Source organism: Carassius auratus, chromosome 45 (genome assembly GCF_003368295.1).
Source record: "Carassius auratus strain Wakin chromosome 45, ASM336829v1, whole genome shotgun sequence".
NCBI classification, from domain to species: Eukaryota; Metazoa; Chordata; class Actinopteri; order Cypriniformes; family Cyprinidae; genus Carassius; species Carassius auratus.
The window spans coordinates 15098484-15120107 of record NC_039287.1 but is presented as its reverse complement, the minus strand read 5'-3'; the positions used below and the strand labels follow the sequence as shown (position 1 = coordinate 15120107).

The following is a 21624-nucleotide window of genomic DNA, read 5'->3' as shown; positions in this document are numbered from 1 at the left end:
GGCACCCCTGGCATAAGGGCACCTTGTAGAAGGTGCTCTGGCCTATGTTATAGTGTTGGCTAATTTCACTGGAGCTGCAAGGGCTCACATACAGTGGCTACAAATTAAGTCTCAACAAATCGGTTTGGGGATGCCAGAGGTAACTTCTCGCTTGATGGAGGAGGTCTTTCCTCAGTGGAATTGGCCAGGGAGCTGTCGGTGACAGTTGAATCAGGTCAGGGAACCACAACTGGTTTTGCCAGAGTGGAGCAACCAGTAGAGCTGAGCATCCAGTCTCCCTGATCTGATATTTCTGATGAGGGAGCAGAGTGACCGGGGGAAAGGCATACATGCAGGCGTTGGGCCATATGTGGGCCAGCTCATCCTGTTCCTTGGAGAAAAATGTTTGGCCATGAGAGTTTGTCTTGTGAAGCAAAGAGGTCTACCTCTGCCTTCCCATGAATCTCCCAAATCATCTGAACAATTTAGGGGTGAAGTCTCAATTCTCCTGGAGACACAGTGCCATGGGACAGTATGTCCGCTCCCTGGTTCAGTCTCCCCAGCATGTGCACCACCCTCAATAAGCCCAGGTTGCACTGAGCACATACTGTAGGTAGAAGGCCACAGCTGAAACACTGCGAAGTATCAGTGCTACACTGCTGAAACACTGCGAAACCATCCCAGATGCCAGACATGGGATGGAACACAGGTTTTCAGCCAGCACTGCAGGGGCTGCATGTTGAGCAGTCCTAGTGGTATCACAGGGGATGCGGCAGCTAAGAGGGGAAGGAAAGCCCCTATTTTGAAAGAAGCTGTTCTGTAATGAGCCAAGTGAGTTGATAACTTTCTCACAGAAAAGTGACACACCTGCTGGGAGACAGACATCCCTTGGCTGAATTGATTCTGAGCACAGGAAGCTCCAGGTGGCAGAGAAGCAGCGGCATGTGAGCACAAAGCTGGTGTTCTGACTGGGTAAAAACTAGCCAGTCATTGAGGCAGTTCATCATGCAGATTTCCATCTTCCTCAGAAAGGAGTAAAAGTGTATGAAGCCAGGGACAGGCTAAACGAAAGGACTGTATATATTAAGCCATCAACTTGAATGCGAATCTCAAGAATGATATGTGATGGATGGTTATTTGGATAAGAAAGTAAGCATCTTTCAGATCCACTGACTCGCTGCTCTCTGTTTGGACCATTTCAAGGGCTCCCTTCACCAACAGACACTGCACATGAGCATTGCTGTTCTGAATCGAAGTCTGAACCACACATTTAAAATGGAGAGATCTACGAGCTAACTGAAATGAGCAGCCTCGTTTTAGAGTTTTACAGAACCCAACTTGGCATGCCAGGGATGGCTTCTCAAGACTGCAACCGAGCAGCAAGGGGTGTGAGGTTTTCAGGTGGCCTAAAATCCACTGGGTCTGGACCAGATTCGTCCACGGCTTGGAGGTGCTTGGCCTGGAAAACTTGGGGGACCGCCATAGTGTGCAGCACTGAGCCCGCCTGCCCCACTGTGGATTATGCCCTAGCTGCTATGCATGGACAGATGAACAGCCTTAGCTGTGGGGAGGCAGAGGTGATCAGCAACGGCCTCTTTAAGAGGAAGGAGTTTCTCATAGCTCTTTTGTTAAGTGAAGAAGGCGATCAGCAAGCAAAGTGAGGTGAGAGTCATGCTCTCGCTGTGAGAGCAGTCCATCTCAGTCAGCACTGCCTCAGTGTGAGCATGGCCGAGGCAAGCAACACATTCACTGTGCTCGTCTGACACATTCATAGTGCAGCATTTTGAAATAAACCCTGCCAAAATGTTCTCTGAGTTATTGCCAGATGGCCACAGAGGAGAAGCATTGAATGGGAAAGCATCTTTCCTCTGCAGGGGCTCTTCTATGGCAAGTCGCAGGCTCCTTCATTCTTCATCTTTGGAGTCCAGTGAGGAGATCATCTTTTCTCTGAAGAAGAAAGATTCGGATGAAATGGCATTCAGCGCCAACTTTAATAGGTAGTCGGCTCCACCAGCTTTGGCTGGCTGAAATGCCATAGGTTTGTGCAGCTGCACACACATTAACAAATCAGGCTTCAGTAAGCAGAGTAAAAATGTGAGTTTCCCCAAATTATCAGAAATGCAACATGAGAGACTGTTTCAATAGAGAACTACAATCAACCAAAACCATTCCACACAACATCTTAGTGAAAACTCAATACATGTTAACGTTTTCTCCAGTTATATGATTTATATCACTATAAATTTATATCAATATATTCTCAAATACAGCTACCCTGTCCAATGGTAAAAAGCTGCTGTCACTTGCTATTACTTGGGGTAATATAAAATTGTAAATAATTACAATCCACTTTACATCATTTTCATTTAAATGTTGTTTTTAAAATATTAAATTGTGTTAAACATGTTTTCATTCCTTTTTAAATAACATTTTCTTATTGGCTGAATGTTAAGAGTTTTACTTAGGGCCATTACAGTTATAGCACATATTTAATAAAAAGTTATTTGGTTTAACTTTTGCTATTGATGCTGTAATCACGCACAATCTCCTGTGAATTCAAATAAAAAATCAAACACTTCAACAAAAAAAAAATCAATAGTATAAATAATAGCAACAATAATGTGTTTAAAAACAAAGAGATCATTATAAATTAAAATTAAATAAGTTAAAATTAGGTATTTTAATATTATGTAATATGTTTGTAAATATAACTGTAAATATTTGCCTCGATTTATATTTCTTTTATTCTTGATAAAGATGATAGATTTTGCTAGATCATATGAAAATAGACAAAACAATGATGTGAAATGAAGTACAACAGGTATATTACAAAGGAGCCCTGCGAGACCTACCGTACATTATACGCCCCCCAGCTAAGCTACGGGCCCCTAAAATGAAAACAAACAAACAATAATAAAAAAAAGTGATATCTTAGTGAGAATAATTTTTTAAATGAACACTGAAAAAATCACCGGGCCAAATAATCCAACACTTTAATAACATAAACATCTAAACACTATTCCTGACTCATGTATCATGTCATGCACTCTCTGCAGCGATTATATGTACTGTATGTGTCATCATTTTTATTAAACAAAGATACATCAAACAAACAAACACAATTAGGCAAATTCACAAAGAATTTTGTGCAGGTGCTGTTAGAATACTAAACTACACTGGAAAGCTATAATATATTATTTTCTAAAACACACACACACACACACACACACACACACACACATATATATATATATATATATATATATATATATATAATACTAAATATCATAAAATATCATACTAATTAACTTTAAAATGTAATGCTTTATCAATAATGACATAAATCAATAAATGGCATATACAGAGTAAGCCATGTACAAGGCAGTACCATATACTGTATGTCTTAATTAGTATGTGATTTTTTTACAAAATACTATTTTCTAGCTTTCTGGTGTAGTTTAGTATTCTAACAGAACCTGCACAAAATGTCTAGATTAAATAAATATAATAAATAACAACAAAAAACATCTAAATCTGAATTTAATAAAGTGGAATTTTAATTTATCGATTATCAGTTCAGTTTTACTTATGCAGTTACTATAAGTATGCTTCGTGGGAAGTCGTGGCCTAATGGTTAGAGGGTTGGACTCCCAATCGAAGGGTTGTGGGTTCTAATCACGGGCTGGACGGAATTGTGGGTGGGGGGAGTGCACGAACAGCTCTCTCTCCACCTTCAATACCACGACTTAGGTGCCCTTGAGCAAGGCATCTAACCCCCAACTGCTCCCCGGGCGCTGCAGCATAAATGGCTGCCCACTGCTCCGGGTGTGTGCTCACAGTGTGTGTGTTTACTGCTCTGTGTGTGTGCATTTCGGATGGGTTAAATGCAGAGCACAAATTCTGAGTATGGGTCACCATACTTGGCTGAATGTCACTTCACTTTATTCCATTGGTTTAATCATATTTGAATAATTTTTGCAAATCAAGACAGTGTAAGATCTGTCATCATGCATCTAGCAAGACACTTTTATTCTGTGAAATTCTGCCTAAACATTTATAAAACGCACAAATTTAACATGAAAAAAAAAATCTAACATAAAAAAATAAACATCAGAAATTATAAATTCTTGATTTTGGGTGCACTGGGCAAATTATTTCTCTCTCTTTTACTGACAAATATGGAAACTTTAAAGGAATAGCTTTTAATTGATGGACTGGAGTTGACTGGATTACTTGTAGATTATTGTGATGTTTTTATCAGCTGTTTGGACTCTCATTCTAACGGCACCCATTCACTGCAGAGGATCCATTGGTCAGCAAGTGACATAATGAAAAATTTCTCCAAATCTTTTCCCATGAACAAACAAACTTGTCTACATTTTGGATGTGGATCTTGTACATGAGTAAATTTACACCAAATTTTCATTTTTGTTTTTGGATGAATTATTACTTTAAGTGCTAAAGTGACAAAACTGCAATGTATAGTAAACATGGGCAATTAAAACTTAATTGTGATCAATAAAAATTAGCTTCTGCCATTAAAACATAATTATATGGCTTCTGCCACAATTAAAATGTATTCATTCATTAGGTTTTGAGAATTTCATAGGATTTCACAGAAATATTTCAAATATATCAAATTTGTGGGTCCGAGAGGTGAATGCATTTGTAATGCATTTTTATTATTTTTTTAATTACTGCCTATTATGTTAATGTTTGGTTGTAGAAGAAACATACTTTGAAATGGTACATGTACACTCGTTTTCTTCTTTAACACATCTTTGAACACATCAGTGTAGCTATGATCCCACATGAAATTCTGATGTCAAATTAGTTAATACATATGCACAATCCATGTCATATATGATAATCATTTCATTTATATATATATATATATATATATATATATATATATATATATATATATATATATATATATATATATATATATATTTGAAAAAAGTACATAAGGCATGTATACACTGAAAAAAATAATAAAAACAAATCAAAAGCACAGTTGATTTGGAAAGAGAAGCACATATAACAAGTTTTGAAACATTAAAGGATTTAAAAAAAAAATGAAAATATGTCATAATTTACTTACCCTCAAGTAATTTCAAACCCTTGGTTTATGGAACACCAAATAAGGGTGAGTAAATGATGACATAATTTTAAATAATAAAATAAAAATGTATATAAAATGAATCCCCCCTAATCTTGATAGCCATATTATTAGAACTATACACTCATAATATAGTTTGAACAAATATAACATCTGTTATAGAGGGGGAATGTGTAGTTTTGGGATTAAATTATTAGCAAGCTACATTAAAAAAAATATATAATAATAAATAAATCCTTTTTGGTTATGGTGATCCCATTAAATCCCATTACCCAATAAATCATCGTCATGGCATCTACATTTCAAAGCTACAGAAGACACGTTGCCTTATTCATATATAACCACACTTTACATCATTTTTCTTTGCTTACTAAAAAAAATATGCAGCTGCTACTTTGAAACTGTATGAATTAGCATAACAAACAAATGCAAATACTTTAAACAGCATTAGTAACAGCAACAAAAGAGGCAAAGGGTTACAGTAAATGCCTGAGATTCATGCAAGGTTTGTCAAAAAAAAAAAAAAAAAAAATTCCAAGGGCTTCATTTTTATGGCCCTTTAAGTGCTGCTTAAAATGAAATAGACACATGCCAGTGACTGGTACACATAAACACAGGACTTGCATAGAATGAATGTAGATCATGAAAACATTTGCGAAATATTCAGCACCTTTAAACATTTTTTTTTTTCTTTTTTTTTTTTCATTCCCTGAACATGTCTTCAAAAAAAAATAAAAAACAGAAACGAAAACCGGAACAATTCATCAGTCTATTGTCCCTCTTTGGGAAATAAACATTATTTTATGGATCAATGGTTTAATAGGAGAATGTATAAACTTTTGATGATGCTATATCATGAGTAATAAACCAATATCTGAATGTGAAATAACAGTTCCTAGGTCCTTCTTGCAAAATAAATAAAAATAAAATAATAATAATAATACATCATATAATTTCTTTAACATAGGGTTCCCTTTTAGCTGTTAATGTTTTATTATGGCTAAAACCCCTTACTTGGATAAAGCTCATCATGAAATAACATATAGATTTCCACACAATGGACATTTAGAATATAACAACAGAATATCCTATTAATTTATAAAAATCCTTTTTTTTTCCAGACATTCTCTGTCACTGTTTTTCAAAGTGATTATCTTATTTCTGACAGAATAAAACAACATTTACATGGTTAATGTTGTTTTGGATCTGATTTTGATCAAAAGGACAAAACAGTTCATCTTTAAAAATATCCTCTTTTTCGTTCCACAACAGCCATGCAATTTGGGACAACATAAAGTTGAGTAAACAACATTTTCAAGTTTGAGTGAACTATCCTTTTATTGTAGAAATAAAGACCATTGATAAAATAATTTTAAGATTTCGAGGCTTTTATCTCATACTCTCTAATAATGCCACCTGTTAGATCAGTTAAACTCTATCTCCCATGTGCAACAGGACACACATCAGCAAGATCCCACCCACGGACTGATGAGTTTAAAAAAAAGCCTAGAAATTACATCACTAGTGATGACGGTGTCAGTACATTCAAACTGTGCCACTCTGTGCATTGCAAAGGAGCAAGGGCATTGGACAGTGTCTTTAATGCAAAAAATATATAAATAAATATTGTCTAGGCTAGAGCTAATGGATTTAAGATGTTTCATTGGATAATTGTTTTCATGGTTGCTGGATACCATCAGAACAAAATGGTATTTGAAAGTTTGAAACTAATGTTAATGCACAGACAAGTTGTCTGTAAAACTGACAAATCTGAATATAAAATATAATGATCAAAAATAGTGAATTTCATAATTTATTCAAGGTAAATTGAGATATGACTTATTTATTTTATTATATATTTTTTATATTTATGAAATTACCTTTGTTAGTTAAGAACGAAAACTTTTGTTACAACTAAGTGTGAACATGCCAAAACAAACGTAAAACTAACGTAACCTCGGTTCCCTGAGATACGGGAATGAGTACTGCGTCTACTAAGATGCTATTGGAAAAAGTATTTTTTCTCTAGAACTGAAACCTTTTTTAAATCATGGAGTGTATTTAAAAATGAGCCAATGACGACAAATCCTGCCAAAGCATGCCAGAATGAGCGGGGCATCTTGACTATTGAAGTGGGCATTCGCCATGGGATTCTCTAGTTAATTTGGCTAAAGCGATGATTAAGTAATGTGGCTACATAGCACAGTTGGCAACACAATACTCATTCCTGTATCTCAGGGAACTGAGTTTACGTTAGTAACTGAGTACATTCCCTTTTGATTCTACACTCATACTGCGTCTGCTAAGCGATATGGGAAAAAAGTGCAATCACGCTGTGCTAATATAGTTGAATAACTAAAAGTATCAAAACGTCCATAAGCAACCAATACCCATAGAAAGTTAACAACAACTCAAGGCTAAGATGGTCTGAGCTTCCTGGGGTCACACCCGCCCTAGTTAATCGTTCCGAGTACTCCTGTAACTTCGACACCCAGGGGTCAAGAGCTAATGGGTGAACTAATGCTAAAGAGCTTGAGTCTGATACGGCCAAGGTTTCTCTGTCACATTTTTTACACAGTGCGTGTCTCTTCAGGCAGAAAGTATCCTTTCCTGCAAGGCTGAGACTTACAGGTTATAAAACCTTGCAAATGTGGACAGCTTGTCCCAGTCAAGGTATGAACCTTAGGTATGCAACCACGCCTTGGTTTCAGGACAACTTTAGAGTCGTTAGGCCTGAATTCAAGGCAAGCAGGATTAATGGTGAGTGCCTGCAGGTCCCCTATTAGCTTTACTGATGCCAGTGCCAGAAGCAGAGCAGTCATTAGTGATAGTGACTAAATGTTGGCAGACTGTAGCAGCTTGAAAGCGGGGCCCTTCAGGGCCCTCAGCAAAGTGGATAGATCCCATGAAGGAATGGTAGGGATCTATTCACTTTTATGGATGGGGGAGAGTCTTCAGTGATTGTGACTAAATGTTGGCAGACTGTAGCTGATTGAAAGTGAGGCCCTTCAGGGCCCTCAGCAAAGTGGATAGATCCCATGAAGGAATGGTAGGGATCTATTCACTTTTATGGATGGGGGAGAGTCTTCAGTGATTGTGACTAAATGTTGGCAGACTGTAGCAGCTTGAAAGTGGGGCCCTTCAGGGCCCTCAGCAAAGTGGATAGATCCCATGAAGGAATGGTAGGGATCTATTCACTTTTATGGATGGGGGAGAGTCTTCAGTGATTGTGACTAAATGTTGGCAGACTGTAGCAGATTGAAAGTGAGGCCCTTCAGGGCCCTCAGCAAAGTGGATAGATCCCATGAAGGAATGGTAGGGATCTATCCACTTTTATGGATGGGGGAGAGTCCCTTATCCAGCTGCTCCTGCAGAAATGACAACACCTCTGAGGGTCATTGCCGGAGTTAAAGACACCAAGTGGAGAAAAAAGACCACTTAGAGACTTAGAGGAGTCTCGTAGATGGTGCTCTAGTCTCCAAAATTGTGTTTAAGACTCGCTCTGAGAGGCTCCTGTCAATCGTCAAGAGAGGCAGGGACCACAGATTGGACTGAGGATGCCATATTGTCCCGTTCGCTTGAGAAAGGAGATCCAGTCTCAGCAGAATGGGCCAAGGGGCCGCTACAAACAGCTGAGTCAGCTCTGATAGCCACAACGGGTTCATCCAAAAGGGAGGCCACCCAGAGAACCTTGTGTTCTTGTTCCCTTACTCACCTAATTACCTGTGGGATTATGGAGATCGGGGGAAAAAGCATAAAGAAGGATGTTGGGCAAATCGTGGCCCAATGTGTCCTTGGTCTTTGAGTAATAAATTGGGCAGTGAGAGTTGTCTTCTGAGGCAAAGAGGTCTACTTCAGCCTCGTCAAAGATCTTCCAGATCCTCTGAACCGTCTGCGGATGGATTGTCCTCTCCCCTGAGGGGACATTGTTCCTTGATAACATGTCAGCTCCTTGGTTCAATTTTCCTTATATATGTGCTGCTCTCAACGAGCGTAATAATAATAATAATAATAATAATAATAATAATTCCTTACATTTACATAGCGCTTTTCTAGACACTCAAAGCACTTACATAGTCAAGGGGTATCTCCTCATCCACCACCAGTGTGCAGCATCCACCTGGATGATGCGACAGCAGCCATAGTGCGCCAGAACGCCCACCACACACCAGCTTACTGATGGAGAGGAAACAGAGTGATGAAGCCAATCAGCAGATATGGGGATTATTAGGAGGCCATGATGGTCAGAGGCCAATGGGCGAATTGAGCCAGGATGCTGAGGTCACACCTCTACTCTTTTCGAAAGACATCCTGGGATTTTTAATGACCACAGAGAGTCAGAACCTCGGTTTAATGTCTCATCCGAAGGACGGTGCTTGTTGACAGTATAGTGTCCCCTTCACTACACTGGGGCGCTAGGACCCACACAGACCACAGGGTGAGCACCCCCTGCTGGCCTCACTAGCACCTCTTCCAGCAGCAACCTAGTTTTCTCAGGAGGTCTCCCATCCAGGTACTGACCAGGCTCAGCCCTGCTTAGCTTCAGTGGGCAACCGGTCTTGGGCTCCAGGGTGATATTGCTGCCGGCAGCGCAGGCTGAGTTGAGCCCATTCCAACCTAAGCTGGAGGCATCTGTCCTGATAACTGTCCTGCTGCAATCCATCCCCATGGTCACACCCTTTTCCATACACCGGGAGCTCTTCCAGGGGGCCTGGGCTGTTACACAGACCTGACTCACCCTAAACTGCAGGTGTCCATGACACCACGCATGGAATGGTACCCGTGGTTTCAACCAGTGCATATTAATCTTGAATGAGGTCGACAGGCTTTGTTTGGCCAGAGCCCGTTCCGGCACGACTTCAGTTCCCATTCAAGCTAAGTCAAAAATTGTTCACAGGAATGATATTCACTGGCTGGGGAACAACATGCTCTTGACAAAATTTACCCTGAGTCCCAGGCACTCCACATGGCTGAGAAGAAGTGTCCTGTGTGATACTAGTTCTACCTCCAACTGGGGCAGAATGAGCCAGATATTGATGTTGTTCAGAATGCAGATTTCCGTCTGTCTCAGAGGGGAGAGAGCCGCAACCATGCACTTCGTAAAAGTGCAGTGGGCCAGAAAGTATGCATCCAACGAAAAGAACCAGTGAAAGTCTCCTGAGTGAATTTGCACGAGGATCTGTTTCAGTCTAGTCATCCTGGATGACCTTTTCATGAAGGTGTGATTCAGGTGTCTGACATTGAGGATGGGCCAGAAGCTGCCATCCATTTTGGGGATGAGGAAGTAGGTGCTGCAAATTCATCACCTCTGAGGCAGGAAGCATGCCTCTTTGCTCTTAACTGAGGTGCAAACCACACAGCTGAATTGCGGGGTATTCAAGCAAATTCCAGTGAATAACCTTGTTTTACTGTCTTCAACACCCAGTTTGCCACTACAGGGATGGCCTGCCCAGCCTTAGCCTGAGTGACAAAGGGTTGGATTCAGTTGAGAGGCTGTTCACAGTACGGGGACCCCACACTCAGACAAGGACATATGCTTTCCTTGAAAATGTTTTCAAAAATGCTAGACTTAAGTGAGAGCAGTCAGCCCTCATGTGCGTTGCCTCAGCATAGGCATGGCCAAGACACTTCCAATTTGAAGCTGTCAGAGATAATAGTCATTAGTTGCAGCATTCTCTTTTAATCCACCTAAAAGATCATAGCGGACATCACTTGAAGAAGGCAAGCCATGAGCAAAACAGACCAAAGCAGAGCGAGACATCTAAGTGTGGGCGTGGCCCAGGCAAGAGGTGCATTCAAATACAAAACTGTCAGCAATACTGAATCATTGGTGACAACCTTCTGCTCCAAACCGCCCAGGAGGATTGATCCGCTTGACAATGAGGGGCAGCAATCCTCATGTGTAAACACACTGGCAGATCAAAAAGCTGCGTGGAAAGTGATGCACGTGGGGGCTTTGCTGGCATTAAAGCCTGATCGTTCATACCAGTGAGTTCACCATTTCTACCTCCGAGTAACTGAGAGGAGAGAAATACAAGAGCAAGGGAAGGCAGGGCTCAGTGATGCACACACATATGCAAAGCTGCCAGCATTTTGCTTTGATCTGTCTGGTAGGGATAAGCTGCTCTCGTAACATTAAATCACCCAAGCCTGATCGCTCAGCCCACAAGTTCACCGTTGTTTCCACGGAGGTTACTGGGAGGAGAGAAACAAGAGAGCTGGGAGGCGGGCCTACTCTCTGCGAATGAACAGGGCTTGCTTGAATGCTTTTGTAGGTAAAATCAGCCAGTGTCTGTGAGCGCATAGAGTCATAGTGACACAGACAGTGGCAGCATTTGCTCCGATCTACTTAGGAGAATAGAGCCACTTGATATAAAGAGGGGTGCTGATCGTTCATGTGAGACATGGATTGAAGCGCAGCGGGGAGAGTGAGCATGCAGGCTCTGTGTCAGAGTGAGATCGCTCAGACCCGGTTGCTTAGTTCCCAGGCTTTGCTGTTTCTCTCTCCGAAGTTTGCTGAGAGCGGAAAAAAGGGAGAGTGGGGCTGCCTTCAGTGTAAGGTGGTCAGCGAGTAGAGAAGAGCAAGACTCATGCTCTGAGTGAGCATTCTGTCTCAGTAAGCGAGCAGTCTCTGCATGGTGGCTGCCCAGACAGGAAATCTGAGAATCCTGTGGTGAACGCCCGCTTATATAGCCAGATACCCCACACATTCTGGCAACCTTTGTCACCATAGGCTCATGCATATTCACTGACGAGTCATTTGTTAATTTTTTAATACACTACACTAAACACACTACACGACACAGTATAACTGCAGTGTTGAAAGGGAACTGATTTTTACACTCTTTATTATTTGTGCTGACATTTTTGTGTAATATTCTCTAAGAACAGCCGTTAGTGCCAACAACAATTGGAAGAAACCTAAGAAGCCTTCAACCAACTTTTCTTAAAACCCACAGTGATTTTTATTCCTCTTTTCTTTTTCTGCAGTAGCTTAAAATTTACTTAATTTTTAGCAGACAATTATTGCCTTAAACTTTGGCATGATGATAGGTATTTTCAGTAAACAAAATAGTTTTATATAGCCTCTGTTCTAAATAAACAATTTAACCATAGTAGATAAAAATACATAGTGTTAATGAATGTTTTTCTTATGGTTTAACATAATACCTATTTTTCTATGCTAACTATTTATAAATTGAGGACAAATGCAAGTGTCACAGTGTCAAATTTCTTTTTTATTACATTGGCACATGGAGATTGAATGTTCTGAAAACAAACCCCTGAATTAATAAATAAATAAATACAATTAATTACATGACTCGATTTACCCCTTTTTGTGCATGTACATTTTGTGCAGAACTGGTTCCACATGCCGTGTGTGTCCTGTGGAAACAAATTCAGATGTTCCTTTAAATTATGAAAAAATGACTTGAAATTAATCACTCTGACTTAAAGGAATCACTTTCTGGAGAATTAGATTAGGTGATTAAGACAAATCCCAAATAATGAAAAATAAATAAATGAAATAAATAAAATAACGGGAAAGGGAAATTCAGTATCTGTTTTGCATTTTATATTCTTGTTTAAATAAAATAAGTAAAAGTGTGTGTGGGTGGGTAGGGTGGATCAAGGTCACAGTTATAGAACATTTATGAGAAAAACAGCATGAAAATTACAGGAGAAATCATTTTGTGATGCTACGTAAAAAGTAGAAAACTACAGTAGTGCTGAGCGATAGTCATTTTTATTTCTGCAATTCAGTATGAGTTGTTGAAAAAAAAAGTATATATTCTTCTGAAGATTGCAACTGTTAAACAAATTCCTAAATACAACAATTGTTGGGAAATTAATGTTAATAAATATGGTTTAATAGTAAGCAATGATTCAAATAAAAATGATTGTACTTCCGTACAAGAAGGCTTTTCATGTAATCATGAAAGATATGTTGTTGTGCATTAATTAATACAAAATAATATAAATGCAATAGTTGCAACCGACTGTGGTTGAGGAGAGACCCCCCCACATGTAAAGTGCTTTGGGTGTACGGCAGTACACAATAAAGCACTATATAAATGCATCATTCATTCATTCATTCATTCAATAGAATTTAAAATTCAATTCAATTTCAGGAAAGCACCTGACAAGGCAATTCTTAAAAAGCCATTCCATGATTTGATATTTAACATGAAATAACAGTCAATCAAATCATATACAATTAGTCAATAATTGCAATTAGGACTTATTGGTATTGTAATTGAGAATTGTACATTTTCATGTAGGCTGCTTCTCATAAAAGAATCACACACACACACATTTTTACAGAAACTATCAAAAATATGCCATTACAAAAGAAGAAAAACACTATGAAAATGAACTAAAAATTTAACATGCTCTTCAAATATGCTTCATTCTTTGTTAATGTTTTTCAAAGATTTGTTTTCACTAATCGTGGATTTCTAAATTCATTGCCACAGATTTCGCTTGCATTTCGCAGTTTTTCGTTTGGTGTTTTGACACAAACCTCTCGTGGGGGCGGGCTTAACAGTGATCTACTCTGATTGGATAGTGTGCTTTTGATGGACATGTGCTCTCTGACCGGGAGGTACAGACGCCACTTAGTGGAAAGCTCTCACGGTGATTAAATCTGGTCTCTACTGTAAAGAAGTTTATACACAGATTTAAATCTGAAATTGATCTTAAATGCTCTTTTTGTTTGAGTTCTGAAGAAACTGTACACTTATTTCGGCCATGTCACTACACTCAGAAACTTTGGGATGATATTTGTGTGTTTGTCAAGTGTAAGATTTTGCTAGGCTTCTCAGTACATATGAAAAAAATATTTGAAGAGCATGTTAAATTTGTGCGACTGAGTTCATTTTTTTCGTTTTCATTGTTTTATTCTTCTTTTGTAATGGCATATTTTTGATAGCTTCTGAAAAAGTTACGTTCAGTTTTATAAAGTTTCATTCATTGTTATTGAAACAAATGTAATTCCATAAAAAAGCAGCTATTGAGAAATCTGAAATTGATCGGGATGCCCAACTTTTAAAATTTCAGTCAAATAAATTGCATCTCTTTCCATTGTTCATTAAAACATTTCAATAAATAAAAATATTTACCACTCAGCACTACTTTGTAAAGTGTCCACAGATGCTTTCTATATTGGCTAGTAATGTCGCACTGCAATTGTAGAGTTACAATAAATATGGTAAGGGCTTATGCTTGAGTTAAAATAACACTTTAATTTAGTGACTTATTTAAATCCATCTATATGTGACTCTCCTGGGAAACTGAGAACAAAAACCTCAACATATTTGCTATGCATGGACCATCATTTTCACTTGGCATGAAAAGCAAAAGCGTTATGTGACAGCTTTAGAGCTGTTCAGTTTGTAGACCATTGAAATGACAAATTTTGTCATCAAATATGTTGTTCTACAACATAAATTACAGAGTCATGGTTCAAATGTGAATTGTAAAACTTTAAAAAGGTGCTATATGAGGACATAAGTGGTGGTCCATCAAGCACTGTCAGGAAAAAAGTGCATGTTATGGTACTATTATAACCACTTAGGGGTAAAGAAGGTACAAAGGTGTCTCTTTGAGGGTACTGCCCCAGAGACAAGCTGTTGTACCCCCCCCCCCCCCCCTTTTTTTTTTCCACAACGCACTTATTGTATTATTTGCTGCTCTTGGCTAGGAATCTGGTCATCACTGTAATTACATATGTAATTACAAGCAGTTTATAATTATTTTTTTCAATATAAAAACATGTATGCACAAAATAAGTGCATTGTATAAAATGATTAATAAAAATGCTAGTATATAGTAAACATAGCATGTACTGTACACTCACATCATTGTGGTAGTTGTAGTTCTTAAGTAGCAACTTGATAGCATGCACACAATGATTCAAATCATTCTTCACATTATATTGTATAATTTATGTTGTAGCACAACAGTCAATGCTCATCTTAACCCCTCAAGTTATTATACTCAAAAAATAAAACATTTTTATCCTACTTAGAAAAAAAAAAGAATTTTAAATGAATAAAATTCTATTCATAATTTCAGTGAGATATCATGTCAAATTAGCCTTTCGTGTTGACCTACAAACTGACCTCATGACTGAAAACCTTAATTTGACTCTTTGACGTTGTCACTAAAATTAATGGCATTTCATATTTGTCTACAAAAAACTAAAATAACTAACTTAAAAACAATGCAAAGAAATATATTGAAGGAATTTGCCAAATTGTAATGTATTTAGCTTTATTTGATAAACGTTAAATGTATAAGCCATCTTTCAACTGCATTCCTCTTTTGGTCGGACTGAGTGGTGCGATTATTCACCACTGTCACACAAAAACTGCTTTTAGCAATAAAAAAAAAAAAAAAAATGACAGTCAGACAAATTGCGACATTCCTTACAATGCGTATGACATTCATGATTCATTTCCGTGGTGATGTAAACAGATTTTATGATCTGGCACAGCAAATGGTTCCATCTAGAATAGCTACACTATACCTCTTATTCCAGAACGGAACCTTCTCCTGTCGGCATTTGAGCCAAGCTATCATTTTTGCCAAGGGAAAAGAGAAGCTCTTCTCTGGATAAATGTGTATAGTGTTGATTCAAAAATGAAGTCAATGCCTGTTCCAGTGATAAGAATGATCAGAAGGATAGAGATAAGTAGGACATTGGTCCACTAGTGTACTTTCTGCACCAGAGTTCCAGGCTGGCACTTCTCTGACCGTCCGCTCGACTGCAGTTCTTCTTCTTCTTGCCAGTGTCCAATTTGGACCTACCCAGTGGCTTTGATAGCGATGGGCCAGTGGTGGCTCTATATGGACTGGTAGGACTGGTTGGGCTGTTGGTGGCTGTGGTTCCTTCAGGAGTTCCCTCTGTGATCTCGATGCGTGGAGGCTGCATCAGGTCAAAAATGTTGAAGGCAGCCGGTTCAGGCTGGCACATTACTGAGGCATCTGCAGTGTTTTGTCTCACCAGACCATTAGCACCAGTCTGGACACCAACGGACACCTTTTCGCTGGAACTGGTGCCAGTGGCAGCCTCCCGGCACATCGTCCACATGTTGTAGCACTGCGTGAAATTAAAGAAGTTGCTGTTAAAAGTCTTGAGCTCTCCGCAGACGTCCCTGCGCAGCTCTGCTAGCTCATAGCGCATTGCCGAAATCTCCTCCTTCCACTGCAAGTTGAAGGCGGCCACCATGTTTGCAGACTCCTTGAAAGCCTGAATAGCCTGTGGGACGGGAGGATCTGGTGGGGGCTGGGATGGAGGCGGACACGGGACTCGGTAGGCATGTGTGGAGGTAGGAGGAACGGAGACAGCCGTGACCGTGGAACTGGTGCTGTGTTGACTACGTGCAGCGTTTTCTCTTTCAAACCGCTCAATTTCTTGATAAACTGAGGAGCTGGCTTCATCATCGTCCTCAATTATGTCCTCATTTAGCAATGAGGTGCCCTCCATTACATCATACCCCTCTGGAAGACAAATTTGAATATGGAAATAGGGAAATTCAAAGGGATGAACAGCTGTGCAATTCAGTGAAGCCTCTCACTTTATCTAACGTCAACACTTGTGTCGTATATTAGCAGTATGTGAGTAAAGGCCCTGTACACACAATTTTCACAATTTCGCATACTACATCAGTTACTGAGAGTAAATTCACATGCATCAACTTTCACATACGTATATCAAGTACACTCCCAGAATTTTTTTTTTTTTTTATCTAATAAATAATTATATGTACACAGGATTGCCATATATCAACTTGAGAATAATTTTCGCTCTTAATATTTCAGCAGTTAAATTCTGTGTTTTATATCAGCTGTTTAGAATCAGTACCTGTGATGCCAGATTTGGTAATCTGTTCAGGTTTGCAAAAAGGTCTAAAAATGTTCGCGATTCAGTTTGATTAATTCAGACTCTTCATTTATGCACTGAATCATTCTACCCAGGCTCATTGGAAATACGTGCCTCTACCTAAGTTTTTGCAAAACTCAAAAAAAGGTACCTACTGTATATGTTTCCTGCGGTTTCCAGTTGAAATGAACATTCGAGGCAGTAAAACTCTGACAACTTTTTATCCTTTTCACACAAAATATGATTTACAAGGCCAGAGTTTTAAGACATAATTTTTGCACAGTTCCTTGGAAAATATTATGTTATGACTCCAAAACAATTTTAACATGCTGCAATATTTGAAAACGGATACTTTTAAATGTATGCATTTTGTATTATTTATGCATTTGTTAACATTATCAGGTAGATTTAGGGTTGGGTGTGGTGTAAGGGACATGTTATTTTCCAACACGATAGAGTTAGGGTTAGGGTTATGTTACCTTAGGCTTTTAGCAAAACTCCCCGGACATTTGAACTGTGGCCCAATAAATGCCTGAAGTAACAATACAAATGCTGCAATATGTGCCCGTACCAACATAAAAGTGGTCACCTTTGAATGTGCATTTTAGCACCACTAACTGGACATTTTACTTTGAAACTATACAATGCGGTACATAATACTGGTGCTGCAGAAACACTGCCACAAGCACATATTTTCAATGAGCCAGGCCTCTAATTGTTTGCTGTGGTTCCTCATATAAAAATTGTCACAGGATATTTTATAAGGCTGGATGAGGTGAATTTTTACCTATAATCAATTTTAGTTAACAAAATTCTGTTTGTCAACTACAAAGCAGCTATTTATTGCATATATAAATTATTAATGACTCTGTGTTGAAGGTAAAGACTATTTATATCTATTTATATCAACAACAACAAAATAAATATATACTGATAAAAGTATTAATTATGCCATTGGTTTAATGAAAGTGTTAATGCTAAAAATATACTGAATTAAAATCATTGCACATTGTGTTGTCGGGTCACATTCTTTTACTCACATACATTTAGCTTTCAGATGTGTGTTTACACTGCCTTCTCACTCACATCAAAGAACATCTCATCAATTCAGCCTTTCCATTTCTTCACAGCAAGCCAATATAAAAATATTCAATACTAGTAACCACCTTTTATCCATTTATTAAATCACAGAGCATTGTGGAAAATGTGGAGGCTAATTTTAATTCTTGTTTTTGTGCAACAGAAAAAAATGAAAAGGCCATAAAATGTCATGCAATCATTCAGGCACGGAGATATGAACCCTATTGAATATGTTGAAAAGCCCATCTATCGAGCTGATTGGACCATGTGGAGATTATAGGGGCGGGATTAAGAAGAAACATGATCCAATAAAGTCCTTTATGAGGGCTGCACCAGGCAGAGGCTGCAATCCCACAGTCCATCACAGCTGAAATTTTCCACACCAGCTCTTACTTCCAGCCACATTTAGCTGGCCATGTTTGTCCTCCAAGGATTCCAAGGTTGGTATAAAAATCAAGAGAAATTTTAAAAGTGACCCAAACATTTTTAACAAAAAATAAATAAATAAATAAAAACTATGAAATAAAAATGTACAATAATTCCTTTACCATTCGATCATTTGCATTTGATCATTTACATTTGAATATTTAATGTTCTGGGTTCTATCTATGCTGTAGTCACAGCATTTGTGACATGATGTTGATAAACACAAAATTTTAACTCATCCATCAGTTTGTAAAAACAAAACAAACAAAAAATTAATGTACAGGTACAGTAAAGCTCTGGTTGGAAATGGATTTATATGGGGCAAGGCATTGCACCAGTACAAATACAATGTATTGCAAAAATATCAAAATAAGACTTAAACATTACACATGAACGTGAGACTAGTGTGATTGTATCGATAAAAATGTACAGTCTTTACAACTGTACTTTATAACAGTCCAGCATGTCTCACCCCATAGACTTTTACTGTAAGTGCACATCTTACTGTAAAGACATTTTTTGTTTAAATAAAAAAAAATATTTTCTATGGTAATAAACATCATTTAATCCTGCAATAATAAAACAATTTATAATAATAATAATAATAAAAAATTAAAAATCTTTTGAAATGCCTTTCATGGAAAAGCATTGCTGATTTGGCAACTGAACATTGGTTGTCCCTAATCTGACTTTTAGTGATGTGTCTTTCAAATGATTAGTCCTGATTTAGTTGAGAAGGCAGTGCAAAAACACACATATCCATTGAAAGATGTATGCGTGTTGACATTATAATACCTGTGACAGGCATCTCTCCAGCTGCTCTTTTCCCCTGGATCTCCTTCCTGTGATGGCCAACGAAGGGCCATGCCCCCCACCCTCCCTCTTCACCATCACAGAACACCCAACACCTTACTAAATATTTCCCAGTGATTTCAGTGGCATCTAAATTTAGCTCCATATATTGGTGAATCTATGGGATATGCTTGATAACATTACTTTGGTTGGTCAGTGATGTTGAATTAACTACAGAACTAGAGAGCCATGATACCAGAGCTCAAGTAAATATTTGAATTTAGTTTCTACACATATGCAAATTATGGTTCTTTTTGTAAATCCTAAGTAGTACAGGACTGCTGAAACAAGAAGTCCTTCAGAGTGAAACAGAGTGGATGAAATCCTTTCGAGAAAATGGTTTTGTCCTACAGCCGGTTGACTTGAGCTGACAGGGATTGCGTACAGAGCCATATGTGGTGAAAGCACTTCAGCAGGGTGAGACGGTGGGATTGGAGAGCTCTCCTTTCTCCTCAGAGTCCTTTCTGTGTTGTCAGTATGAGTTTTTGGTAGTATGAAGGTCCAATCAAATCAAACTCCAGTTTGAATAACAAACACAAATCCCACATTAAATAAAAACAAAAACAAAAAAACAACAAAAACAAAAACAAAGTTGTACTGGAGTGACCAAACAAATCATACAAAATAAATGATCATTTTGATTTAAAAATGTAAAAAAGAAAAAAAAAAAATGTATTTTTAGTGTCATTTGACATCAATTTGGGTCATTTCAATAGGGTTCATAGCTTTACTCCATGTGTACACCAAAGACAGCAGGGGTATTAGGACTGGGTGCAGAGGTGGTATTTTGCTTGCACAAAGAAACTGTGACACATGATTGCACACATTCTCTTGAGCATGTGTTGCACAAAACCTCCACATTTGCTCTGTTAGGTCTTCTTAAACTCTGTTGTGAAAATTACTAATTATTTAGGATTAATGTTAAAACTGTATTAGGATAACAAGATTTGTTTTCACATTATTAAATCATAATTCAATTAGCGCATTAACAAACAAACCAAAATTTCACCTCAATGACAGGAGAATTGCTCACATGCAAAATTACAATGACATTTTTCAACAAGTAAAAAATATACTACTAAAATATACTGTTCTCTTTCAGTTGGTCACTACGAGTCCCGTCGTGACTGGTGAATTGTGATCTACATCGAGTATAAACTAAATGAGCCAATGGACATAGGCATGATTACATCCAGCTGCTACTGATCATAGCATGAGCATAAAAAGGTAGCAGGTGCAGGACTAAACGAGTTCAACGTCTCTTTGGAGCTCTTGGTTTTGGCGGTACAGCGCTTAAGCAGTGGTGGTGTCCTGTGTCGAGTGGGCTGCACACATCAGGTTACACTACCTCTTGTTTTTGTTGCAGGCGGCCATCTCCCCAGTGCACTTCAGCACGCTAAAATAGCTTTTTCCCTAAAAGTGCATTCACGGGTGTATCTTTTTAAAGATTGTTGCGTCTTGCTATAGACATTATGTCACCCTATAGACAATATGTCACCCATGCATTTCTGGATGTGGTCGTTGCCTTGGGAAGGGTGATCACTGCCTCAAATGCCTGGGCATTAATCACTCTGAGGTGGCATTTGTGGATGAGTCACTGCAGGAAGATGATAATCTCAGAGTTGCAGGCTAGGCTCTGTTACCTTGAAATGGGCAGAGCTCTGCTGCCAGGTGAGGACTACTTCAGGCTGTGATATGGGTAGTCTGAGGGTTAAAGAGGTGGCAAAACCTCCAGGGAACCAACCCTCAAGGGACCATTATTCCTCTTGCACTCTTGCATTCCCTCTGGGAATCTGGTTTCCAAAAATCTCAACAAGAGAGTGGTTTTCTTTGTATCTGGTTCCCAGGAGGGCATGGAGAGTCACGGACAGACCAACAATGGACCTCACTCCATTGACCTCACTCCTCAAAGGCCCTACTGATAAAGGCCCTAACCTCTGCCAAACCGTGGAACAAGGTAAGCGTTGCACACTCAGACCTCTCTTGGGTTCGCCCACAGACAGGGTCCCTGCATTCCACCCCGTTGTCCTACTGCGGGTATCCCAGTGGTCCTGCTGATCCAGCTTGAACAGTGTCTGGGTGACCGGCTACACAAATCATCTTGCTGTCTCCTGCGGACCCTCAGACTCAGCTACCCAATTCAGTTCACCCGCCATTCCCCCAAGTTCAGCAGCATCCGCTTCACATCAGTGAAGGTGGCCGATGCTCCTGTTTTGTGTGTGGAGATCACATTTTTATAGGAGAAGGATGCATCCAGCCTATATGCAGCGGTGGTGTA

The 21624-nt window shown here is 38.8% G+C and overlaps 1 protein-coding gene across 5 annotated transcripts in view; it reads right to left on the bottom strand.

Annotated features, from left to right (window-relative positions):
• LOC113063393 (disks large-associated protein 2-like) overlaps nt 1-21624 on the bottom strand; it is a 142786-nt gene that overhangs the window by 35555 nt on the left and 85607 nt on the right. For 2 of the 5 annotated variants that reach the window (XM_026233750.1, XM_026233752.1), the window contains one exon: nt 2832-2867. The exons of 2 other annotated variants lie outside the window; for them this stretch is intronic. In XM_026233750.1, the coding sequence (XP_026089535.1) occupies nt 2832-2867 (36 nt within the window). Of the gene's footprint in view, nt 1-2831; nt 2868-15091; nt 16607-21624 lie in introns of those variants that run through there. One more of the 5 variants, XM_026233754.1, reaches the window with a different exon arrangement.